Genomic DNA, 27,026 nt, shown 5'->3' with positions numbered 1-27,026 from the left:
ACTGGCGCTGGCGGCTGAGTGCGCGGGTCACGCGTGGTAGTGCGTGGTTGCTAGGGGCGCCTGAGGCCATCTGCTAGCCCAGCAGGCCGAGGGAGGAAGTAGCGTGGAGCAGGTGTCGAGCTGGGGCGAAGCTGGATCCCCTAGGTGAGTGCGGCTGCGGAGCCAGGGCAGCCGACCCCAGACCTTCCGCCGGTCCCACGCTCCCGACCTCCCTCTACCCGACTTTCTTCGCGCGGGTCCCCAGCCCTCCGGCCAGTCTCACCCCAGCCCCGCTTCCTCCTGCCACCTCTCATCTCCCGGCTGGCCGGCTAGCGGCGGCCTCCTACCCGGTCGGGACTTCGCGCCTCCTCCGAGCCCTTCTCCCTTACGTCACGCCCTGCGAACTTAGTCGGCCTTGCCTCGGTGTGCCCGAACCCTACTCCATCCCCTCATCCTGACCTTCTTGCCTCCTCTGTCCCGCCGCGCTGAGGTTTAAATTCTCTCTGGGTGTGATCCCAAGCTCATCGCAGGCTCCAGGGCCGAATTTAACATGGATCTACTTTTTTACTTACCCATCCTCAGTATCTGTAGAGGAAAACATTCCTAAACTCTACAGATTCAAACAGGAGCTGAGATCCTGTGGAATTTAATTCTTCGTTCATCCATTCCTTTATTTAATCATTCACTAAACAATTTTTAGTAAACATTGACAAATATTTAATGAGCCTTGCTACAATGGAAGAGATTGAGGGGATAGAGTGGCTAATAGCACAAGCGTGTTTTCACGGAATTTATAGTCTAGGAGATTTTTAATCAAGTAAATGAGCATTTGCCATACTGTGGTATGGTAGAACAGGAGATACTTAATCTGGACTTAGAAAACGACGTTATTCCCATTCCTCCTGGTCTTCACATTCTCATTCTGGATCTAGGAAATGTTTTAATCCTTCCTTGATGGAATTGTCTTTGCTTTCTCAGATACTCCAAATCATCTATTCCTTAACTTCAGCACCTGTTGATTTAGGCAATGAACAAGCATTTGGGGGACGCTTTGGGACAGGGTTCTATCCCATCCTTCTGTTTCTTGCACTGAATACTGAGATACTGTTTGCATTAAAACCACCCACTTGGTGCTCAGAAAGCAGCTACTTACTGATTGGAATGAATCAATCCTTGAAAAATTATTAAGTGTTTTCTGGGAATGAAGAGGTGGAAGGACATTCTAGACACACAGTGGCTTTAGAAAAAATACAGCAAGTCCTGAAAAGAGAACTGGAAATAGTTGACAGACCTGAGCTAGTTTTGGAGGGAGCTATCCAGTGACAAATAGAAAGAGGGAAGTTAATAGGGGTTAAATGACAAAGGGCCTCGGATGTTTTGCTGAGTTAGAACTATATCCCAGTAGCAGTGGAGTGGTTTCCAAGCTAGAGTAATCAGGGTTTTAGATTTCCAAGGGACACACTTGCAATTCTAGCTTTAGATGAATACATTTCCAGATCCTCAGCTTCCCAGTGAACTCTTTTTCTAAAACTGCCCTTACAAAAAATAGGGAGGAGGCTGTGTGTGGCAAATCCCTCACATTTTCCAATATGGTGTATTGACCCGAGTGTAAAAATGTCCTAGATACAAACCAAGATGTTTATTTTCAGGAACACCTCCTTTAGTGATTTGAGTTACCTTCCAACCCAGAAGGCTGCCCAATACACAATCCCATTAGTGTAAAGTGTGTTCCTTGTTAGGATGTTCTGAGAAGAATGTAGCAGTTAAATGTAATGGGAATGTCTTTTGGGACAGTGGGATTTTTAAGTTATTTTGGATAAAACGTGTGTGAAATGTTTTAAAGAAATTTCTTTTAGTGTAGTGTGTGGTATTCAGTAAGATAGTTAATACCTATTTTAAGACCGGGTATGGTGGCTCACATCTTTAAATCCAGCACTTTGGGAGGCTGAGGCAGGCTGATCGATCGCTTGAGCCCAGGAATTTGAGACCAGCCTGGGCAATGTGGTGAAACCTGTTCTGTACAAAATAAATAAATTAATACACACACACACACACACACACACACACTAACCAAACATGGTGGCGTGCTCTTGTAGTTCCAGCTATTTGTAGGCTGTGGTGGGAGGATGCATTGAACCCAGGAGGTCATTCAGGCTGGAGTGCCATGGTATGATCATAGCTCATTGTAAACTCCAACTCCTGGGGTCAAGCGATCCTCCCACCTCACCCTTCTGAGTAACTGGGACTACAGGCATGTGCCACCCACCTGGCTAATTTTTTAGAATTTTTAGTAGTAATGGGGTCTTGCCTAGGCTGGTCTCAAATTTCTGGGCCCAAGTAATCCTCCTGCCTCGGCTTCCCAAAGTGGAGGGTTGTTTTTTTTTTTTCCTTTTTTTTCTTTTTTTGAGATGGAGTCTTGCTCCATCACCCAGGCTGGAGTGCAGTGGCGCGATCTCGGCTCACTACAACCTCTGCCTCCTGGGTTCAAGCAATTCTCCTGTCTCATCCTCCTGTGTAGCTGGGACTACAGGCACCTGCCAACACGCCTGCCCTAATTTTTGTATTTTTAGTACAGACAGGGTTTTACCTGTTGGTCAGGCTGCTGAGTATTGTCTGCAGTTGCAACACAGTGTACCTAAACATTGAAACATAGAAAAGTTTACTGCGAAAATATAGAATTATAATCTTATGGGACATTGTCTTCTATGGGGACTATCTGTTGACTGAAACATTATGTGAGACATGACTGGGTTTGGAAAATACTGGTTCACTGAGTTATGCAGATCTCCATGTCACAGTTTATTATATAGTGTCAAAAACATCATGTTATCACCACAATCTCTTCAGAGAAGTAGTTAAGTATTAGGAAGCAGTCAAACTCATGGTGGCAGTTACCATTTTGCCAAAATGCTAATTTTTTTGGGAAGCTCAAATTTTATCATTGGCAACAAGTACAGTCAGTTGTTTTCCTTGAAGTGACAGCCTTACTTTGTTTCATTTTCCGGAACCTTTGCCAAATACCAAAGTCTGAGTAACTATTACTTGTCATTCATTCTTTCAAGTAAACATGGTGTTCCACAGAAAAATCCTGCAATTCAAACAATCACACAGTGCTTTATCAACACATTCTGTATACAGCATAAATGTCTTATATGTACTTCACATTTTATCACACAGAATATTAAAGAGCATACTCAAGGATTGAGATTTAATATAATTTACACTGGGTCATCAAGTAAACCTGGCCTGTATTCTTTCACTATGTGATGGAAAAGTGTGTAGTGGTGAAGAATGTAACTTGGTGCCATTGTCTTGATTCATGCTAAGTCACCAGCAGTTTTACTCATTATCGCTTTTGCACTATCAGTGGAAAGGTCAGCACAGTAAAAAGGCAAATAACATCTTAGGTTTTTTCTTTTTCTTTTTTTTTTTCCAAAGACAGGCTGGAGTGCAGTGGCATGATCATGGCTTACTGCAGTCTTGACCTCCCATGCTCAGGTGATCCTCTTACCATAGGCATGCACCACCACATCTAGCTGATGTTTTTGTATTTTTTTTCTGTAGAGGCAGGGTTTCACCACGTTGCCCATGCTGGTCTTGAACTCCTGAGCCCAAGCAATTTGCCTACCTTGGCCTCCCAAAGTGCTGGGATTACAGGTGTAAGTCACTACACCCGGCTATCTCTTAGTTTTGTTATGAAAATAATTTCTACCTAACAGGACCCCTGAAAGGGTTTTAGGATCCCCTCAGGGTCTGCAGACCATGCTTTGAGGACTGCTGTTTTAGAGCCCAGCTGAGAAAGAGGAAAGAGATTCCTTCCCGAAGCTGATAAAGGGCAAGGCTTTGAGTCACCCAGTTACATAAAGCCTTCCACTCGTTTCACTTTTCAGTAATTTGCAGATTTACCTTCCTCAGCTCTAGCTGCTGTAACCTGTATCTTTTCCTCGGGTTTGCTCACTTGTTTGGCATTCCTAAACTGTGCTCTACAAGAGCTACCTGTGACTTCACTAATCTTATATGGACCTACCCTTCTCACTAGGCTGTATTCTTGACCTTCCTCTCTTAGTAGGGTTTTACGAGATGTATTGTTCCTTCACCTTTCCTTAGGGACAGAGAGCTTGGGATTTATCTCATAAGAGAAAATGGATCTGATTCCTACACTCCCCTCTGTCTATTTGGTTCCAGGTAAGTCAGTTCTGTCTTCTAACATAACTGTTGGGGATTGAGGGAATCTCATCAGAGTTCTTGTGGACTACAGACTGAACCATTTCTGATGTCCTGAGTTGCCCTGGTGACCTAGGGAAACAACTTGTTGAAGGAGGAAAGGGAAACTGCATTTCCCAAGAGCCACACTCTCTTACAGTATAGAAGAGTGATTTAATCAGTGGGTAATGAATAATTGCTTTCTCTAGAAATAGATACCTTGTCCAAGTTGGTCTGGGCCTGGTCCCTGGAGACTTGTTGGTTTTCGACAACAGCAATAGATGTTCTAACATAGGCTACCAATCATTCACACTCCTTTAAGGAGGAAACTTGAGGGAAAATCACCCCATAAAGATTGGAGGACAGAACTGTATAAGCAGTTTCTGAATGCTACAAAGTAGGATGTTCAGATTCCTGAGACTGGGTGTTTGAGAAGGGGAGAGTCTGGAGCCAGGGCCATCAGTCAGGATGCTACCTTAGTAGTCCTGCGCTTAGTGTTGGAGCGGTTAGAGACTGGGCTGAGGCAGCCATGGAAATAGAAAGGGATGTTTCAGGCCATTTTGTTAATCTGTACAACTCTCTGCAGTTCTTTATTCTTGACTCCTATCCCTTTATTCAAGTCTTTTTTTTTTTAAAGACGGGTTTCACCATGTTGGTCAGGCTGGTCTTGAGCTCCCAACCTCAGGTGATCCGCCTGCTTTGGCTTTCAAAGTGCTTGGATTACAGGCGTGAGCCACCATGCCCAGCCTCAAGTTTTATTTTTAACAGTTTTGTGGAGGTATAATTCACATTGAACATATCCATTGTTTCCAAGTCAATTGTTTTGAAAACTTTGTTCTAGGAAGCCTTAGTGTTCAATGAAGTTGTTGGGGGAGGAGATGGGCAGTATTGCTAATAGGAGGCCAAAGTGGACCAGGATTCTTCTCACCCTCTTCTACCAGAGTGGCTGTGCATTTGAGGTTATAGATATCCGGCGATTTCCTACAAAAGCCATCATGAAGCTTATAGGACATATCCATGCAGTAAGTGAACAGTGGTGTAAGATAGCCTTGGCAAAGTATCAAGTGAGAGGGACACACAACACGTGCTCATGGAGAGGGTGGGTCTTGAGCTGGGTCTAGAAAAGGTAAATAAAATATGGTAAGGATTTGCAAGGAAGAAGCTTAGTGGAGTAAAGCCCTGCAGATAGGCATTTGAAACGTTTATTCCAGGCATTTAGTGTAAGACCAGTGCAGTTCACACAACAGAGTTCAAGATAGGAGGAAATGGAAATAAACCTATAAAAAAAATGTGGGGGGTGGCCCTCATGCCTGTAATCTCAGCACTTTGGGAGGCCAAGGTGGGCAGATTGCGAGGTCAGGTGATTGAGACCATCCTGGGTAACTCAGTGAAACCTCGTCTGTACTAAAAGTACAAAAAATTAGCTGGGCATGGTGGGGCGTGCCTGTAGTCCCAGCTATTCGGGAGGCTGAGGCAGGAGAATCGCTTGAACCTGAGAGGTGGAGGTTGCAGTGAGCCCAGATCGCGCCACTGCACTGCACTGCACTCCAGCTTGGGCGACAGAGTGACTCTCCATCTCAAAAAAAAAAAAAAAGATTAAAGGTTGACCATGGAGTCTTGTGGACCCAAGCTAAGAAATCTCACATGGCAGTCATCTGGAATGCTCCTTAAAAACTGCCCGTTCATGGCCCTACTCCACACCAACTGAATCCTCTTAAAAGTGAGTCTCAGGACTTTGCATCCCAGGTTATTCTCATGCAGGTGGGCCACCACAAAGTTTAGCAAGTGCTTGTGGACCATTTTTGAAAAGGAATTGACCTGATCAAGCAATACAGCAAAGTTAGTCTGGAGGTTGCCTGCAGGGTAGAATGAGGAAGGGCAAACCTTGGAGACACATGCTTCAGTCGATGCTGTGGCAGTAAGTCCAGATCTATCTGGGGGTGGAAATAATAAAAGGAGGAAGGAATGCTAAGTAGACAGAGTGTCTTAAATTTCATGACTGGTTTCCGTTTGGGGAAATAAAGGAAGAAGTCAGAAATAACTTAGTTTTCCTCTTAGGTGATTTGGAGAAAGAAGGGTCCACTCAAGGAAGTGGGATGATCAGGAGTGGAGAGCTAGTTTGACACGCTACATTGACATGGTTGGACATGCATTTGGAAAGGTGGAGCATGCAGTTGGTGATGCAGACATGAAACTTGAGAGGACAAGTCTGCAAAATGACTCTTCTGCAGATAATAGTTGAAATTGTGAGAGCAGATTGATTTGATGTGGGGGAGGATGAAAGAACTGTGGAGGATTTTGGATTGGCCTCAGAAGGAGGAAAAGACGCTATTGAAGGAATTGGGTACAACTGTGGCAGAGTGCATGCACTGAGTCAAAATAGCAACAAGGGGCTGGGCGTGGTGGCTCATGCCTGTAATCCCAATGCTTTGGGAGGCCGAGGTAGGCAGATCACCTGAGGTCGGGAGTTCCAGACCAGCCTGACCAACATGGAGAAACCCTGTCTACTAAAAATACAAAATTAGCCAGGCATGGTGGCGCATGCCTGTAATCCCAGCTACTCAGGGGAATTGCTTGAACCTGGGAGGCGGAGGTTGCGGTGAGCTGAGATTGTGCCATTGCAGTCCAGCCTGGGCAACAAGAGCAAAACTCCGTGTCAAAAAAAAAAAAAAAAGCAACAAGGAGATGGTGGTAAAAGGGGAATACCTTTTTCATATGAAGAGGTCCAACTGTGGCTTGCTGATGTAATATCATGATATAATAAGAAATACATAATTGGTGTGTGCCCCTGGTTCCTGGCTCCTAAAACCTTCAGAACTTCTAAGTGATAAGTGTCTTTTTATATGCTAATGAGATGACTGATAGCTGGGGACTTCTGAATAGCCTCAAGATGGGAGGCTGGTTGTTGCCAAGGGAACCAACCATGTGATTAGAGGGTTGGAACTTTCAGCCCCATTCCCCCAACTTCTGGGAAGGGGAGTGGAGCCAAAGATTGAGCTGACCACCAATGGCCAGTGATTTAATCAGTCATGCCTATTCATGAAACCTGCATAAAAACCCAAAAGGATAGGGTTTGGATTGTAGAGCACATGAATGTACCTGGAGTGTGGTACTCTCGGTAAGAGCATGGAAGCTCCAAGCCCTTTCCCACATCCCTTGCCCTATGCATCATGTATCTCTTCCATGTAGCTGTTCACATCTGTATCCTTTGTAATAAATAGATAAATGTAAGTGAAGTGTTTCCCTGAGTTCTGTGAGTTGCTCTAACAAATTATGGAACCCAAAGGGGAAGGTTTTGGGAACCTCAGTTTACCCTAATTAATTAATTAATTAATTAAGAGATAGGGTTCTGCCACGTGGCTGAGGCTAATTTCAAACTCCTGATCTACCCACCTTTGCCTCCCAAGGTGCTGGGATTACAGGTGTGTGTCACCACGCCTGGCCAAGGAACCCCAATTTATGGCAAATCAGTCAGAAGCACAAGTCACAACCTGTGCCTAGCAACTGGCGTCTGAAGTGGGAGCAGCCTTGTGGTACTGAGTCCTTAACCTGTGGGATCTGATGCTATCTTTAGGTAGATAGTGTCAGAACTGAATTACAGGATATCCAGCTGGTGGCCTCTGGAGCATTCCTTGGTGTATGTGCCTCACACACATTTTGATGACCAGAGTTGAAATATTCTGTGCTGTGTTAAGAGTGACTATGTAAGAAGTGAAGAAACTTCCCACCCCCTTAGCTAGTCATAGCTGCTGTAGATGCATTTGTTATTCAGCAAATATTTATTGAGCTCTGATTACCATTCTAGGGCTGGATATAAACTCTGTGAACAAAGTCCCTGTGCTCAGAGAGCTTTCATTTTGAAAGACAGACAGATAGCAAAGAAATGCATAATCGAAGTTTTTATTTTATTTAAAAATAGCCAGGGCCAGTGGCTCATGCCTGTAATCTCAGCATTTTGAGAGGCTGAGGCAAGAGGATCACTTGAGGCCAGGAATTTGAGACCAGCTGGGGCAACATAGTGAGACCCTGTCTCTATTTAAAAATAAAAATTAAGCCCGGGTGCCGTGGCACATGCCTGCACTTTGGGAGGCCGAGGTGGGCAGATCACAAGGTCAACAGATTGAGACCATCCTGGCCAACATGATGAAACCCTGTCTCTACTAATAATACAAAAATCAGTCGGGCATGGTAATGGGAGTCTGTAATCCCAACTACTCGGGAGGCTGAGGCAGGAGAATCGTTTGAACTCGAGAGGCAGAGGTTGCAGTGAGCCAAGATTGCACCACTACACTCCAGCCTGGGCGACAGAGCTGAGACTCCATCTCAAAAGAAATAAAAAATTTAAAAAAGCTCAGAAGCCAGGCATAGTAGCTCACGCCTGTAATCGTGGCACTTTGGGAGGCCAAGGCAGGCAGATCATGAGGTCAAGGGTTCAAGACCAGCCTGGCCAACATGGTGAAACCCTGTCTCTACTAAAAATACAAAAATTAGCTGGGTGTGGTGGCGGGCGCCTGTAGTCCCAGCTACTTAGAAGGCTGAGGCAGGAGAATTGCTTGAACCTGGGACGTGGAGGTTGCAGTGAGCCGAGTCTGTACCATTGCACTCCAGCTTGGGCAACAGAGTGAGACTCCATCTCAAAAAAAAAAAAAAGAAACAAACCCTCAGAAGTTAAAATTAGGGCCAGGTGTAGGGGTTCATGTCTGCAGTCCCAGCACTTTGGGAAACCGAGGCAGGAGGATCGCTCCAGCCCAGGAGTTTGAGACTAGCCCTGGCAAGATAGCAGGAGCTCATCCTACAAAAAATAAACAAATGAGCTGGGTGTGGTGATGCACACCAGTAGTTCCAGCTACTTGGGATGGTGAGGTAGGAGGAGCATCAGCCTAGGATATCAAACCTTGTTGACCAAGTAACCTGGTCTCAAAAAAACAAACAGGTAAAATAAATGGAAATTATAGGAAAGGTATACACAGATAAGTCTCTCATCTGTGTCTGTTTCCAACCTTATTGGTAGTTTTTTAAAAAAATTACCAGCTTCTTTGTTCATCTGTTGTTTTTTTAAAAAGCCAACTGTAAGGAAATATTAATACATAATAATTTTAGATAGTGGAGGAATGAAATGGACTAAAACAAGGTAATGAAATAGGGGGCCGGGTGCGGTGGCTCTTGCCTGTAATCCCAGCACTTTGGGAGGCCAAGGTGGGCGGATCACAAGGTCAGGAGATCGAGACCATCCTGGCTAACACGGTGAAACTCCGTCTCTACTAAAAATACAAAAAATTAGCCGGGCATGGTGGCATGCACCTGTAGTCCCAGCTACTCAGGAGGCTGAGGCAGGAAAATCAGTTGAACCTGGGAGGCGGAGCTGGCAGTGAACTGATGCTGCGCCACTGTACTCCAGCCTGGGTAACAGCAGGACTCGTCTCAAAAAAAAAAAAAAAATGAAACAAGGAATGATGGGGGTAGGACAATATTAGATGGGGTTGACAAGGAAGGCCTTTTTAGCTGAATACTGAGTGAAGGAACTAAGTAAGCTAGCCATTCAGAAATCTGAGTGTTTTGGAGGGATCCGCAAAGACCTAGGGGTGAGAACGTTCCTCATGAGGGGAGGAGTGGCTCTGGCTAAGGTCAGAGTCAGGAGTCAGATAACATAGTCCTTGGAGCCATCAGATGGTCTTAAGCTGTGCTTTAAAAAGAGGACTGTGTTTTGAAAAGAGTAGCCACTGTCTGGAAAATAGATAATATGCAAGCAAGGAAATCAGCAGGTGAGAGATGATGGTAGCTTGACTAAGGTAATGACAGTGGAAATGGGTAAGAATAGACGGATTCAAAGACATATATTTGAAGCTGGAACGACTTGTTGATGGATTCAGCGGAACTGAAGATCTGCTGAGGTCGGGGTGAAAGCAGCATTATGATAGGCATGTTGGGATTTCTGTGTTGTATGGATGCCCATCCCACGGACTGGGCCCCTTCTGCTGAATATTTGTTATTGAAATCTTCTTTGTGCAATTACAGCTTATTTCTTGGCCCTGACTCTGAAAGATTAATTTGACAAGAGAGGGATGTGATTGATCTATTCTTCTCTCACTTCCCTAGCATGACTTCTTAGAATCTGACATCCCCACCTGATTTCAAGGAGATTCACAGATAACATGTTCCCTCCTTTTGAATAACAGTGGTTATAGAAATCCTTGAGCTTGCCACAGTGCCCCCTTGTTTCCTTGACTCTTGACTCTAGCCCTCAAATCCTTATCTCAGCCTCTAGGTTCCTGTTTCTTTGCTGGGTGCTGACAGCAACTGTTTTCTCAGTTCAGAGTACAACAAGGACTTGGGTTTATTGGGATGTGAGATTTTATACAGAATCACATTTAGATAGCATTTTCCCTGTAAGTATCGGAGAACTTGTACTCACTTGTGTGTTGATGGGCACAGAGGAAGTGCTTCCATTAAACTTTATCTGCCAGGCTTGAGTAATATGCCTTTCCTTGAACTCCCCTTGAGCCAGAGTGGACAAATTCACTGGCTGGTTAGAGAAGTTGATGAATGGGTACAAATACACGTTCAAGACGATGCATTTTTCTTTGGAAATTGTAGAAGAGATGATATATCCTTAAGTGCATCATATGAGGCACATAATGTCATCATGATCAGTAATATACAAATTGACATATGCCTTATGATATGATGCAACTGAGGATATATCATCTCTTCAGACAAAGCCAAATGGAGTTTCGTTTCTTTAGAATAACTGGTCTGTATTCTTGAAAAGTGTCAAGTTCATTAAAGAAAAAGAAAGGCTGAGGAACTATTACAGATTAAAGGAGACTAAAAAGATATGACTGGTGAATACAACTTGTGATCCTGGGCCAGATAAAGGACATTGATAGGACGACTCGCAATATTTGGATAAGATCTGTATATTAGATAATAGTAATATAGTTTATGTTATTATCAATGTTAATTTTTTGGGTATAAGAGAATATCCTGGTTTTAGCAAACTTTTAGAAAGTATTCAGATGGAAAGGGGCCATCAGTCTGCAGGTTACTGTCAAACATTTCAAGGCCGGGTACGGTGGCTCACGCCTGTAATCCCAGCACTTTGGGAGGTCAAGGCAGGCGGATCACAAGGTCAAGAGATCAAGACCATCTTGGCCAACATAGTGAAACCCCGTCTCTTAAAAAAAAAAAATTTCAAAAAACCCAGTTCACATAGAGATATGAGAGAGAATATTAATGAATAATAAAACAAGTGTGTTAAAAGTATTAACATTTAATGAATCTGGGTAAAGTTTAAACAGGAAATCTTTGTACTATTTTTGTAACTTTTGCAAGTCTGAGATAATTGCAAAATTAAAAAAAAAAGTTTTAAAAACCTCATTACTACTTAAAGGGAACTTTGGTTTTCCTCAGACCAGAAGGCAGGTAGCACACCACTCAGCTTTAACTTTTCTTTGAAATTATACTGGTAGAAATGGATTTTGACAGTGAATGATTCAAGCAAATGGACTTACTTTTTGCTCCATTGCCTGAAACAGGCCTACTTTTCCTCCTACTCTTCCTGGCCTCTGATAACCACCAATCTGTTCTCTATATTCTGAAATCCACTTTTTTAAGCTCCCACTTGAGAGTGAGAACATGCCGTATTTGTCTTTCTGTGCTTGGCTTATTTTACTTAACATAATGACCTCTAGTTCCATCATGTTGCTGCAAATGATGGAATTTCATTCTTTTTTATGGTTGAATAATATTCCATTGTGTATATATACCACATTTTCTTTATTCATAGTCCATTTACATTCAGTGTTGTTATTGATAAGTAAGGACTGCTACTGCCATTTTGCTGCTTGTTTTATGGTTGCTTTGTAACTCCTTTCTTACTGTTTTTGTAGTTTTTTCTAGTAGTATGGTTTAATTCATTGCTGTTTATTTATAGTGGATTTATTACAGGTTTTTACACTGTGGTTATTGTGTGACTTACAAAAAACAGCTTATAGATATAAGTTATTTTTTTATTTTGTTTAATTTTTTATTGAAAAAAGTTTTCACCCTGTTATCCAGGCTGGAGTACAGTGGCGTGATCATGGCTCACTGCAGTCTCAACTTCCTGGGCTCAGGTGATCCTTCTTTTTTTTTTTTTTTTTTTTTTGAGACAGAGTTTCGCTCTTGTTACCCAGGCTGGAGTGCAATGGCGCGATCTTGGCTCACCGCAACCTCCGCCTCCTGGGTTCAGGCAATTCTCCTGCCTCAGCCTCCTGAGTAGCTGGGATTACAGGCACGCGCCACCATGCCCAGCTAATTTTTTGTGTTTTTACTAGAGACGGGGTTTCACCATGTTGACCAGGATGGTCTCGATCTCTTAACCTCGTGATCCACCCACCTCGGCCTCCCAAAGTGCTGAGATTACAGGCGTGAGCCACTGCGCCTGGCCTCAGGTGATCCTTCTACCTCAGCTCCCCAAGTAGCTGGGACCACAGGCACATGCTACCACACCCAGCTGATTTTTATTTTTTATTATTATTTGTAGAGATGGGGTTTTGCTGTGTTTCCCAGGCTGGCCTTGAACTTCTAGGCTCAAAAGATCCTCCATTTTTGGCTCCCAGAGTGCTGGGATTGCAAGCGTGAGCCACTGTACCCACCCTATAACAAGTTATTTTAGGCTGGGCACAGTGGCTCACACCTGTAATCCCAGCACTTTTGGAGGCTGAGGCAGGCAGATCACGAGGTCAAGAGATCAAGACCATCCTGGCCAATGTGGTGAAACCCCGTCTCTATAAAAATAAATAAACAAATAAACCAAGTCATTTTAAGAGTTGATAACTTTTTTTTAATTGAGACAGGATCTTGCTCTGTTCCCCAGCTTGGAATGCAATGGTGTATCCATGGCTCACCATAGTCTTGATCTCCTGGGCTCAAGTGCTTCTTCTACCTTAGCCTTCTGAGCAGCTGGGACTACAGGCATGTGTCACCATGCGTAGCTAATTTTTTGTGTTTTTTTTAGAGATAGGATCTCACTATGTTGCCCAGGCTGGTCTTGAACTCCAAAAGAATAGAAATGAACAAACAAAAAACCATAAAACATTATACACTTTCACTCATGAAATTTAACTTTTCATTTCATTTGATTTTTTAACTTTTTGTTGTCTCAATTTACATATTTTTATATTGCTTTTTTTTTTTTTTTTGAGGTGGAGTCTTGCTGTGTCACCCAGGCTGGAGTGCAGTGGCATGATCTTGGCTCACTGCAACCTTTGCCTCCTGGGTTCGAGCGATTCTCCTGCCTCAGTTTCCTAAGTAGCTGGGATTACAGGTACACGCCACCATGCCTGGCTGATTTTTTGTATTTTTCGTAGAGACAGGTTTTCACCATGTTGGCCAGGCTGGTCTTGAACTCCTGGCCTCAAGTGATCTGCCTGCCTCAGCCTCCCAAAGTGCTGGGATTACAGATGTGAACCAATGCGCCCAGCCTTGTTTGCCTATTTCTTAAGAGGTTGGTGTAGCTATTATTGTTTTTGACAAGTTTGTCTCTTGGGTGTCATACTAGAGTTGTGATTAGATTGCAGACTATTCTGGGTTTGTCCATTTACCTAATTTTACAAGTGGATTTTATACCTTCAAATGTTTTCTTTTTGAATGTTAGTTTTTTTTTCCCCCTTCAAACTGAAGAACTCCCTTTAGCATTACTACTTCTAAGATGTGCCTGGTGGTAGTGAATTCTTCCAGCTTTTGTTTATCTGGGAAAGATTTTCTCTCTCATATTTGAAGGGTACTTTTGATGGATACAGTATTCTTGGGTGGCAGTTTCTTTCAGCACTATGAAATATTACACTCACTCACTTGGATGATTTCTGAGGAGAATTTTGTTGCCAGATGAATTGGAGCTCTGTCATATGTATTTGCTCCTTTGCTCTTGCTGCTTTTAAAATCTTCTATTTGCCCTTGGACCTTGAGAGGTTTAGTTATTATATGCCTAGGGGTTGTCTTATTTGGGTTGAATCTGTTTGGCATTCTCTGACCTATCTGGACTTACTGTCTTATTTGGGTTGAATCTGTTTGGCATTCTCTGACCTATCTGGACTTGGATGTATGTAACTTTCTCAAGTTTTAGAAATTTTTCTGTTATTTCTTTTTTTTTTTTTTTCCACGAGAGTCTCACTTTTTTGCCCAGTCTGGACTGCAATGGCGCGATCTCGGCTCACTGCAATCTCCACCTCCCAGGTTCAAGTGATTCTCCTGCCTCAGCCTCCCAAGTAGCTGGGATCACAGGTGTGCATCACCATGCCCGGCTAATTTTCGTATTTTTGGTAGAGATGGGGTTTTACCATGTTGGTCAGGCTGGTCTTGAGCTCCAGACCTCAAATGATGCGCCCACCTTGACCTCCCAAAGTGCTGGGATTACAAGTGTGAACCACACCCAGCCTGTTATTTCTTTTAGTAAACCACCCCTGCCTCTTGTTAGTTCCCTCTTGAATACCAGTAATTGTTAGATTTGGTCTTTTGAGGTAGTTTTCTGTATCTTATTGGTTATTTTTGTTGCTTTTCATTCTGTTTTCTTTTTTCTTCTCTGTAGTTTCAAATAGACTGTCTTCAGTTGAGCTCACTAATACTTTCCTCTGCTTGACCCATTGTGTAGTTAAGAGCCTCTAGTAAATTTTTCAGGTAAGCAAATTTATTTATCAGTTCCAAGATTTGTTTAAAAATTGTTATTAACAGTCTCTTTGTTACGTTTCTCTGATAAATTTCTGAATTGCTTTTCTGTGTTATTTTGGAGATCACCAAGTTTCCTTAAAACTGCTATTTTGACTTAGAGCTCATGTGTCACTGTGTGAGTGAGTCAGTCACTGTTTTCTTGCTTTGTCCATTTCTTGCTTTGTCATAGTTCTCTGTTTGCTGCTGTTTCTTGTGGATATATGTATATGTCTTTACATTGAAGGATTAGTTATTTATTCTAGTCTTCTGTGTCTGGCTTGTTTTGGTTATTATTGAATATGTTTGTTTACAGATTCTTTGTAACTTAACCTGTTGACTTTTTTTAAAACTCACTAGGTCACTACCTCTTCTTCAACACTAGATGGCGTCTTGGACCCAGGTTTGTCTTGGCTTTAAAGCAGTGGTTCCCCAACCTTTTTGGTGCTAGTGACCAGTTTTGTGGAAGACAATTTTTCCACTGACAGGGGTGGATGGTTGGGTGGGAGATGGTTTCGGGATGATTCAAGCACATTAAATTTATTGTGCACTTTATTTCTGTTATTACATCATAATATATAATGAAATAATTATACAACTCACCATACGGTAGAATCAGTGGAAGCCCTGGGCTTGTTTTCTTGCAACTAGACAGTCCCATCTGGGGGTGATGGGAGACAGTGACAGATCATCAAGCATTAGATTCTCATAGAAACACGCAACCTAGATCCCTCACATGGGCAGTTCATAACAGGGTGAGCGCTCCTATGAGAATCTAATGCTGCCGCTGATGTTACAGGAGGTGGATCTCAGGCGGTAATGCTTGCCCAGGTGGTAATGCCTGCTTGCCCAATGCTCAGCTCCTGGTATGTGGCCTGGTTCCTAATAGGCCATGGACCAGAATCAGTGTGTGATCCAGAAGCTGGGGACCCCTGCCTTAGAGCAATGCCCTTCCCAAATGGAAGAGGCCCCAAAAGGAATATTCTGGCAATGTGGGAAGGCTGGTTAGGAGTTTGTGCCCAACGACCTGTGGAACATAGCTCCTATAGAGAGTAGTGTTGTTGAACAGCCACTCTGATTTGGTGTCTCCTTTGGCTGAGTTAACAGAGCAGAGAGTCCAGGGCTGAGTATGGTAGTCCCACCTACCCCCTTTGTTTCTGGTTGTCTTCAGGGATATTTTTTGAGACAGAGTTTTGCTCTTGTTGCCCAGGATGGAGTGCAATGGCGTGATCTCGGCTTACTGCAGCCTCCGCGTCCCAGGTTCAAGCGATGCTCCTGCCTCAGCCTCCAGTAGCTGGAATTATGGGTGCCTGCCAACATGCCCAGCTAATTTTTTGTATTTTTGGTAGAGACTGGGTTTCGCCATCTTGGCCAGGCTGGTGTCGAGTTCCTGCCTCAGCCTCCCAAAGTGCTGGGATGACAGGTGTGAGCCATTGTGCCCCGCCTGGTTGTCTATCTTGATCTCACTTTTTCCAGTATAGAAATTGTGAGTTGGGGGCAGATTTTCTATGTCCTTGGTCCCAGGAAGATTGAGGGAGGGGATGCTGCAGATGTGGAAGTCCAGTCTTCTTACTGCCTTGTCAGAATTTTTTCCCTTCTCTGTGGTCCTAGGAACTGTCTCCTCTTCATATTTGAGTTCTGGGATTTTGCTGGTGATAATCTTGGTGCTGTGTGTTTGTATTTGGTTTTCTGTGAGGCGAGTGACCTCAGCTTGCTTCTACACTGCCATTTTGGAACCAGAAGTCCTTATTCCTAGATATTTTATTCTTTTTGATGCTATTGTGAATGGAATTGTATATTTCATTTTTACCTGTTGTTTGTTGCTAATATGTAGAAATACAACTGACTTCATATATTTATTGTGTATTCTGTGATCTTACTAAACTTGCTTATTTGTTCTATTAGGATTTTTAATTTGGTATATATTTAGGATTTTCTTTTCTCTTTTTTTCATCTTTTTTTTTTTTTGAGACAGAGTTTCGCTCTTGTTACCCAGGCTGGAGTGCAATGGCGCGATCTCGGCTCACCGCAACCTCTGCCTCCTGGGTTCAAGCAATTATCCTGCCTCAGCCTCCTGACTGGGATTACAGGCGCCCACCACCACACCCAGCTAATTTTCGTATTTTTAGTAGAGACGGGGTTTCACCATGTTGACCAGGATGGTCTCGATCTCTTGACCTCGTGATCCACCCTCCTCGGCCTCCCAAAGTGCTGGGATTATAGGCGTGAGCCACCGCGCCCGGCACATCTTTTTTTTTTTTTTTAAAGGCAGGGTCTTGTTCTGTCACCCTGGCTGGAGTGCAGTGGTACAATCATGGCTCATTGCAGCCTCAATCTCCCAGGCTCAAGTGATCCTCTAACTTCAGCCTCCTAAGTAGCTGGGGCTATGGGCTTGTGCTAATTTTTAAGATTTTTTGTAGAGATAATGTCTCCCTATATTGCTCAGGCTGTTCTCAAATTCATGGTCTCAAATGATCTTTCTATTTCAGCTTCCCAAAGTATTAGGATTACAGATGTGAGCCAACGCGCCCAGCTGGAATTTTCTATGTACGAGAACATATGTCCTACAAATAATGACAGTTTTACTTCTTCCTTTCCAATCTTTATATCTTTGATTTCTTTTTCTTGCCATGTCATACTGCTTAGAATTTCTGGTATAGGCTCTAATAGAAATGGAGGCCGGGCGCAGTGGCTCACGCCTGTAATTAAGCCAGGTGCTAGTGGCTCACGCCTTACCAGCACTTTGTGGGGCTGAGGTGGGCGGATCACCTGAGGTCAAGAGTTTGAGACCAGCCTGACCAACATGAAGAAACCCCATCTCTATTAAAAATACAAAAAAATTAGCCGGGCATGGTGGTGCGTGCCTGTAGTCCCAGCTACTTGGGAGGCTGAGGCAGAAGAATCGCTTGAACCCGGGAGATGGAGGTTGCAGTGAGCCAAGATCATGCGACTCCACTCCAGCCTGGGTGACAGAGCAAGACTCCATCTCAAAAATAAAATAAAGTAAAATAAAATAAAAAGGAGAGAGTAGACATCCTTGTCTTGTTCCCAATCTTAGAGGAAAAGCAGCTCATAATTCACTATTAAGTATGATGTTAGCTGTATTTATGGCCTTTTGACATGTCTCTATCAAATTTTGACCACTTTCTTACTTTTTGGCAGCACAAAATATTCCAGGCCCATCTGCTGCTCTCCCTGCGCCAATCCTGGAATCAGCCATTTTTCAAGGAGCTCTGGCTGCTTCTACTAACAGATGGCATTTAAAATAGTTTCTGCTGGGTATGGTGGCTCATGTCTATAATCCCAGAGCTTTGGGAGGCCATGGCAGGAGGATCAGTTTAGGTGAGGAGTTTGAGACCAGCTTGGGTAACATAGTGGAACTCTGTTGCTATAAAAATAAAATAAAGTAAAAAATTAGCTAGGCATGGTGGTGTGCACCTATAGTCCTAGCTACTCAGGAGGCTGAAGTGGGAGAATCATTTGAGCCCAGGAGTTATAGGCTGCATTGAGTTATGATTGCACCATTGCACTCCAGCCTTGGTGACAGAGGGAGACCTTGTCTAAAAAAAAAAAAACTGGCCGGCGTGGTGGCTCACGCCTGTAATCCCAGCACTTTGGGAGGCCGAGGCGGATGGATCGCTTGAGGTCAGGAGTTGGAGACCAGCCTAGCCAACATAGTGAAACCCTGTCTCTACTAAAAATACAAAAATTGGCCAGGCGTGGTGGCAGGTGCCTATAATCCCAGCTACTTAGGAGGCTGAGGCAGGAGAATCACCTGAGCCCAGGAGGCTGAGGATCATGCCACTGCACTCTAGCCTGGGTGACAGAGTGAGACTCTGTCTCAAAAAAAAAAAAAAAAGAAATTTCACAAAAGCTCCCAAATAACAAGACTGTGTTAGTTTTTACAAAAGAACATTGCTTGTCTTAGCTGAAGTTTTGTAGTGGAATAGTTGTTGCCTATTCCTTGTATTTTTCTGCCTTCATCACAGTTTATGAAGGGGCAGAGCGGAAATAGATCATTTGGTGCCAGTAAAGAATGAGAGTTGTAACGATGATGCTGCAGATGTTTGCTGGGGGCTGCTGTGCTTTTATGTGCTTTATGTGAATTTTTAAACTTGATCTCCCACAGCTACTCAATGGGGGTATGATACTTCCTCTCTCCTGTCTTTCCCTGAACATTCCAGCTGTGTGATTTCAGAGTTGCATGTGATTCACTACTGATCAGTGCTCTGATAGTCATGAGTCACCACGAGGCGGTAGCTGCCAATGCAGCCTGACTGTGAGGAGGACATAGATTGAGGAACTTAGCTGAAATAGGCTTGTTTTCTTCTAAACTTGAACTCTGCAGGCTATAGCTTCATGTTTATACCCTGCTTGCCCCTTAAGCCCTCCTGTTCCTTAGGGATCATATGTAGGAACAAGAAACACATTAGATCATTGCTCCATAAAATGTTAGATTATTCAAAATGTTATTTTTCAGGTGAGGTCAATTTATTGGCCCCTAAAGTAAGTTCCTCACAAGCTGCTGATTGGAGGGTCAGCTGATGGTGGACCCTTTGGACTTAGTAACAGAGAGTAAGTATGAATGCATTGAGCTATCTTTAAGTAGTATAAATATGTAGTTAATCCTTTGTAATTTACATAGTGAGCAATGACTCTTTATAAGTTTAGATTTGTTTTAAGTTGGGAGTTTTTGAAATGGGCTTCCATTAGTGGCCAGTACATGACCTTCTACATATTAAATACCTTTTCTCCCGTTCTCTGTCTTTTGTTGTTTCTTCCTAAAATACTTCCTGGGAGATGGACAGTCTGCCTTTTGGATCGTAGAGGCACACATATGCACAAAGTGAATTATCACAATACACTTAGAAGTATAAGGGACACTGGGAGAAAGGTCTCCCAGACATCTCAGGAGCCCAGAGTATATCACAGGGAACGGGTTTGATGACTTTTCTGAAAATTGCTCTCTGAGTATGTGCTGTCTGTGGGGTCCAGGTCCCAGACATTATTTGCATCTCTGGACTTTGACTCTATGGCAGAACTCACTGTCCTTGGAATGTTAGCTTTCGAAACAAGGTTCTCAATTCCTTCACTTCTTAGATTTTGGGCCTTCAGAAATTTTTTTTTTTTTTTGAGACGGAGTCTCACTCTGTCACCAGGCTGGAGTGCTGTGGCACAATTTTGGCTCACTGCTACCTCTGCCTCCTGGGTTCAAGCGATTCTCCTGCCTCAACTTCCTGAGTAGCTGGGATTATAGGCATCCGCCACCATGCCGGGCTAATTTTTGTATTTTTAGTAGAGATGGGTTTTACCGTCTTGGCCAGGCTGTTCTCAAACTCCTGACCTTGTGATCCACTCACCTCAGCCTCCCAAAGTGCTGGGATTACAGGTGTGAGCCACCACACCCAGCAGAAGCTTTTTAAAGTTTGTCACTTGCAGTCCTGTAGGGTAGTGGGCAGCATGCTGGAAAAGATGACCTGTGGCAGTGATTGGGAGTCGGGACCCAGACTGCCTGAATGTTTTAGTTAGTCCTCTGCTTCCCTATCATTTGAGATTTTGATTTCATCAGGTATCTCTATAAGGAGAAGGAAGGAAGTTGCTTTTAGTGACCATTTCCTTGTCTTAGTGTGACACTACTTCTCAGTCACAAACACTGAAACTAGGTTGGAGCATTTGTATGTGATACTGTTATGAGTGATACTGTTTACTTTGGCATTCTTGAAGTTACTCTCTGCAGAGTATCTGATGCAACAAATTTGTCTTTCCTTGGCAATTCCTAACACAGCTATCTTATCCAATCCTGGATATCTCTCTCTTTTTTTTTTGAGATGGAGTTTCACTCTTGTTGCCCAGGCTGGAGTGCAATGGCGCGATTTTGGCTCACCACAACCTCCACCTCTTGGGTTCAAGTGATTCTCCTGCCTCAGGCTCCCGAGTAGCTGGGATTACAGGCATGTGCCACCACGCCTGGCTAATTTTGTATTTTCAGTAGAGATCGGGTTTATCCATGGTGGTCAGGCTGGTCTCAAACTCCCGACCTCAGGTGATCCACCTGCCTCGGCCTCCCAAAGTGCTGGGATTACAGGCATGAGCCACTGCAACCCTGGATATCTCTTACTAGCTTTGGAGCTATCTCCCAGAAAGAGAATTACAGAAGCATCCTCTTACCTGCTTGGCCCTTGAGACCAGACATATTTCTTTAGGAAGACAGGTGGCCTTTCTCCAACTTGCTATACTACACATCATGGGGACTGTATTAGTCCGTTCTCATACTGTATTAAAGAAATACCTGCAACTAAAGAAAAGATGTTCAGTTGGCTCATGGTTCTGAAGGCTGTACGGTTACCATGGCTGCGGAGGCCTCAGGAGACTTTCAGTTGTGGCAGAAGAGGAAACAGGCATGTCTTCACATGGCCGGAGCAGGAGCGAGGCAAGGGGGAGGCGCTACACGCTTTTAAACAACCAGATCTCATGAGAACTCACAGCAAGGAGGAAATCCACCTCCACTATCCAGTCACCTCCTACCAGGTCCCTCCTCCAACATTGGGGATTACAACTCAACGTGATATTTGATGGGGACACAAATGCAAACCATATCAGGAACTATGAGAAGAGATAATAAGTGGGAAGTGACCACTGCAGAGATATGAGATCTGGACCCCTTAGTCAGAGAAAAGAGAATCCACTCTACTCTTGTACCTGCCCAGATGTGGTGTTGAACACTTTGTCTGGGAGCAGGCCACTTGCAGCTTCAGAGGAGGATAGGTGTGTATCCTTGGCCTCCCTCTTCCTCTTTTGGATTAAAAGCCAAGCCCGCTGGGTGTTGGGCTGCTTGTGTTCATGGGTTTGGCACTGAGGGCTCATGTGGTGTGATGTAGCAAGGCAAACATTGAGCCGTGTGTGAAAAGGAAGTGTGCAGTGAGTGCCTGTGGCTCTAACGGAGAGTGGGATTGGCGGTGGTGTTGATGAGAAGGTGGTGATGTGCTCTAAGGCCCTTTATCCACGAAGGGCCTTGGTATAAACATGGAGAAGTGTTTCCAACCTGGCTTTTGTCTTGTACCTAGAGATTAGAGATAATGGAGGGGATGGAGTCTAAATATGTGTTTCATTCCATTTAATAGGCATTGTAGACTCAGATGGATTTGAGTTTTAATCTAGGCACCGCTACTTACTGGTTATTTAATTAAAGGAAAGTTACTTTTTTGAGTCTTGGATTCATCATCAGTAAACTGAATGTAAGGTTTTTGTTAGGATTAAATGAGATAATATGGATAAAATACCTAGCATGGCACCAGACATTCATTAGGTGCCCAAACCAAGTGTCAGTTTGTTTCCCCTTCATTTACTATGCTTTTCCAGTTTGTTTACTTAACATAATACTGAGCACTGCCTATGCGTCAGTCACTGTGTGGGGGGATCAACTGGAGTAGAATGTGCTCCTTGCTCCGAGTCTGACCAGTTAGTTCATTATTGAAGCTAACGTTTTACGAGCATTAATGGTGGCATGCACAGAGGCGAGGCATCCTATTCAAAGTCAGGAGTCGGGAAAGGCTGCCTAGGTCATGTTTCAGCTGATTTTTTTAAGTTAGGTGAAGAAGAAAGAAGGGCTCCAGAGACCAGCACTTGTAAGGGAATGATGATCTGAGATAGCGTGATGCTCATGGGAATCAGTAGTGGGGCTGTTTTTCCGGGGTAGCAGACTGAGTTTTCATTTCCGTAGGCATTCTCCTACCACTTTGGTATGTCTGTTGTGTTGCATTGGTGGGGCAAGATGTGGATTCCCGAAAAAGAATGAAATGAGGGGATTGTGAATATGTTGAGTGTATATAATACACATGCATGCATGCGTGTAGTCTTGTAAAGTGATCGGCAGGATTTGACTTTTCCCTTCGTCTCTATGCTTCTCTACCATAAGTACATGCTGTAATTGTTCCCAGCACGATATTTCCATAGTTCGGACTTGTGTGGTGGTCCATTTTCTGTCACCTCATTTTGAGGTAACTGGCCTCAAAATCTAGTTTTAGCATTTATGCTGTTTTTAGCCCACTATCATTTAGAATATTGGCAGTGCTCCGTTGTGATTTTTTTGTACTCTCCTTCAGAAAGAGTCCATGTAGGTCAGCCTTTGCAGATAAAGAGGGCGACATCCTGTGGCTTCTGCTGTGTGTTTTTTGGTTTTCATTTGGACAATGAATGTAGACAGGAATCTTAGGTCTTCCTTGACCATTACTCTGTTAATCAGAATACAAGGTGCTCTCCCCATTTTTGTGTTTTAAATATAACTTAAGCAAAAAGAAACCCTCTCTCCTAGGCTAGGTTCAGTGGTTCATGCTTATAATCCCAGTTTATTGGGAGGTTGAGATGAGAGGATCACTTGAGGCCAGGAGTTGAGACCAGCCTGGGCAGCATAGTGAGATACCCCCACTCCCTATCTTAACAAAAAAATAAAAGAATTAGCCTGGTGTGGTGGTGCATGCCTTTAGTCCCAGCTACTTGGGAGGCTGAAGGGGAATTTGAGCTCAGGAGTCCAAGGCTGCACTGAGCCATGTTTGCACCACTGCATTCCAGTTTGGGTAACAGAGCAAGACCCTATCTCAAAACAAAACAAAACGTCTCTGCTAATTCCTTCCCTGTAGCTACTCTGAAAACACTTGATGAGGATATCAGGATTCCATTCAGAATTATCCCAGAATAATGACTTTTTTTAAAAAAAAATGAATGAGAAGTTCTTATGTCACCCAGGCTGGCCTGGAATGTATAGCCTTGCCTCCTCAAGTGCCAGGACAGCTGGCCTTAGCCACCGCGGACAGGGCTCTGTCACCCAGGCTGGAGTGCAGTGGTGCTGCTTCGGCTTGCTGCACCCTCTACCTTCTGTGCTTAAGGTTTCTCAGGCCTCAGCTTCCCAAGTGGCTGGGACCACAGGCATGCACCGCCAGCACACCTGGCTGATTTTTGTATTTTTTGTAGGAGTTTTGCCATGTTTCCCAGTCTGGTCTCAAACTCCTGAGTTCAAGTGATCTGCCCGCCTCGGCCTCCCAAAGTGCTGGGATTACAGGCATGAGTCGCTGCGCCTGGCCACAAATGACTATGTACAGTTTTTGTTATTTCCCCCCCGGATGCTGCCTTGAAAGTAGGCCCACCGTTCCCTACAGTTGTGAAAATTGGAGAATATTTTGTGAGTTTGATTTAGAAAGTGAGAGACCATGCTGAGCAGACAGTTTGAGACCCAGAAGGCTGGCTTAGAGGTTTTGTATTAAAGGAAACACTGATTGAGAAGACGTAAGAGATAGGCTCTCCCTCCCTGAGATCAGCCCAAACTTAAGCCTGGGCTTTGGAGGAAAGAAAGCTGCTCTCTTCTTCTAACCTCTCTCTTCTGCTCCCTGAACTCTCCTGTCCCAGTATGGCTGCTGGAAATAAAGTCACTTTAAGTAAAAATAATGCTGGCATTGAGTTCAATTTTCTTTCTTCTTTTTCCCATCAACCCAGAGGATGGAATTTAAGTCTGTATAGTTAGCAAGAGATGAAATTGCTGTCTCAGCTCCGGAATAAACTCCAGGGTCAGCAAGGGAATTCTGTTCTCCTGTCTGAACTTGTCCTACTTAATCATGAAAAGCAGACTAAATCAGAGGCAGCTGAGTTGATTTAGGGAGCAGTAGATGTAAAATGAGTTTTTCAGATCAGGTTTTTTTTTTTTTTTTGAGATGGGGTCTCACTCTGTTGCCCAGGCTGGAGTACAGTGGCACCATCTTGGCTCACTGCAACCTCCACTTCCCAGGCTCAAGTGATCCTCCCACCTCAGCCTCCTCAGTAGCTGGGACTACAGGTGGATGCCACCATGCCTAGCTAATTTATTTGTAGTGACAGGGTTTTGCCGTGTTGGCCAGGTTTGTCTTGAACTCCTGGGCTCAAGCTGGGATCATAGGTGTGAGCTGCCACACCTGGCCTCAGATAATCTTTAATCTTTCAGAATTGATGGATGAGGAGGAAGATATTGACTGCTCTCTCTCACTTCAGATTTGCTTTAATCCTAGCCACACTGGTTTTGTGTGAGGGAAGGTAGCCCCTGTCATGGAAAGCTTTGGGCAGTGAGAGAGAAAGGTGTATCTTCTTTTTGGAGAAAGTGGAAAGCTTTCTAAGTGAGAGAGTGGGGGCTCTGGAGCAGCCTCACAGTGGTAGTGGCACCTCAGTGTCTTAGTCCTTGATGAAGCCAGCTTTTATCACATGAGGGCAGTAGGAAGACCACTGAAAACTCCCTGGAAATCTAGTATTCTTCTCCCAGGGTCCCAAATGATGACCAAGACTGGTTGCCCAAAAATGCTGAAGTGGGACTGTACTGCTTCCCTGAGGACCGCTGGGGCATGGTGTCTGTCCTCCTGGTGCTGTAACATTTCCTATCATTTTTCTCCCCTTCAGACTGACAGACTTCAGGATGCAGCTGCTACTGCTGGAGGTGTGTGGCACCTTACCTGAGCCAGGCCATGAGACCGTGTGGCCATGATGTTGGCCCCTCATGGCCTCAGCAGGAACAGAGCACTACACTATTGGCCTCTGCCAGAGAAACAGCTTCAAGCAGAGTGGTCTCCCAGGCACAGTGCCTGCCGCGCCACCTGAGAAACCCTCTGAGGGCAAAGTCTGGTCTCAGGCCCATCAGCAAGTGAAGCCAATCTGGAAGCTGGAGAAGAAGGAGTGGAGACACTGTCCGCAGGGTTGGGCCCAGGCCTCCTGGGCGTGCCCCCCAGGCCAGCATATTTCTTTTGCCCCAGCACTTTGTGTAGCTCTGGGACCACAGCTGTCATTGCAGGCCACAGCAGTTCCTGTTACCTACACTCTGTCCCAGACTTGTTCAACAGCACCCTGCTATACCGCCACTCCAGCTATCAGCACAAACCGTACCAGCAACTGGAGAGTCTTTTTGCTTGCATTCAAGCCCATCAGAAAAAAGCCCTTTTTCTCTCCCTCAAAAGAGCCTCCCTGTCAGTCTCACTGCCAATAAGGCCACTTCTTCCATGGTCTTCCCCATGGCCCAGCCCATGGCCTCGTCATCCACAGAACCATACCTCTCCTTGGCCGCGGCTGGGGAAAACCCTTCAGGGAAGAGCCTGGCCTCTGCCATCTCAGGGAAGATCTCATCTCCACTGTCTTCCTCCTATAAGCCCATGCTGAATAATAATTCCTTCATGCGGCCAAATAGCACGAAAGTGCCTTTATCACAGACCACAGAGGGCCTGAAGCCAGTATCCTCACCCGAGGTCCAGCCCATCTCTTGGCATCATTCAGGGGGTACTGGAGACTTTGTACTGCAGCCTGTTGACCATAAGGTGCCCAAAAGCATTGGCACTTTCCTAGCTGATGCCAGTGCCCATATCGCCTTGTCTACCCCTAGTTCTGACGACACATCCGCCACCAGTGTTGCCTCTTCCTGGTATAACCAGAATAACTTAGCCATGAGGGCAGAGCCACATTCCTGTGGTCTGGATGACAGCTCTGATTCCCAGGCTCCAGCTAAAGAGATTCGGTTCACTGAGGCTGTGAGGAAATTGACCGCAAGAGGCTTTGAGAAGATGCCGAGGCAAGGCTGCCAGTTTGAACAGTCTAGTTTCCTGAACCCCAGCTTTCAGTGGAACCTCAACAGGAGCAGGGGGTGGAAAACTCCTGCGGTCAATCAGCAGTTTCCTCAGGAGGATGCTGGATCAGTCAGTGGGGTCCTCCCTGGTTCCTCGGATACCTTGGGGTTGGACAATACAGTCTTCTGTACCAAACGTATCAGCATTCACCTCCTTGCCTCACATGCCAATGGGCTCAATCACAGCCCTACCTGTGAATCTGTAATTGACCCTCCAGCATTTGGAGAAGGCAAAGCTCCAGGTCCCCCTTCTCCTCAAACCCTTGGCATAGCCAACGTGGCCACCCGCCTCTCTTCCATCCAGCTGGGCCAGTCTGAGAAGGAGAGACCTGAGGAGGCCAGGGAGCTGGCCTCATCTGGTAGGGATAGTAGGTAAGTTGGAGAATGTTTTTGCTTCATTTGGAGCAGCAGAATGGATATACCATAATTTGGGGTGGCACTGACACTGTACCTCTGAAGGCTGGTTTTGTTTTTTATCCCTAGAATTTTTGGTTTTCACTTGAGGGCAAGGGTTGGGAAACTATAGCTTACAGAGCAA

At 44.6% G+C, this 27,026-nt stretch overlaps 1 protein-coding gene across 1 annotated transcript in view; it reads left to right on the top strand.

Annotated features, from left to right (window-relative positions):
• Nucleotides 1–27,026, top strand: part of TTLL4 (tubulin tyrosine ligase like 4) — a 44,177-nt gene continuing 17,151 nt past the window's right edge. Inside the window, 7 exon segments of the mRNA XM_064372975.1 lie at nucleotides 1–144; nucleotides 4,087–4,164; nucleotides 14,813–14,838; nucleotides 15,226–15,268; nucleotides 25,279–25,547; nucleotides 25,550–25,767; nucleotides 25,770–26,860. Coding sequence (XP_064229045.1) covers nucleotides 25,376–25,547; nucleotides 25,550–25,767; nucleotides 25,770–26,860 — 1,481 coding nt within the window. The 5' untranslated portion in view covers nucleotides 1–144; nucleotides 4,087–4,164; nucleotides 14,813–14,838; nucleotides 15,226–15,268; nucleotides 25,279–25,375.

This window comes from Aotus nancymaae, unplaced genomic scaffold (genome assembly GCF_030222135.1).
Source record: "Aotus nancymaae isolate 86718 unplaced genomic scaffold, 86718_ANA_hifiasm-v0.15.2.pri h1tg000008l, whole genome shotgun sequence".
Lineage (NCBI taxonomy): Eukaryota > Metazoa > Chordata > Mammalia > Primates > Aotidae > Aotus > Aotus nancymaae.
The sequence above is the reverse complement of the archived record's forward strand: the minus strand, read 5'-3'. Positions and strand labels throughout refer to the sequence as shown.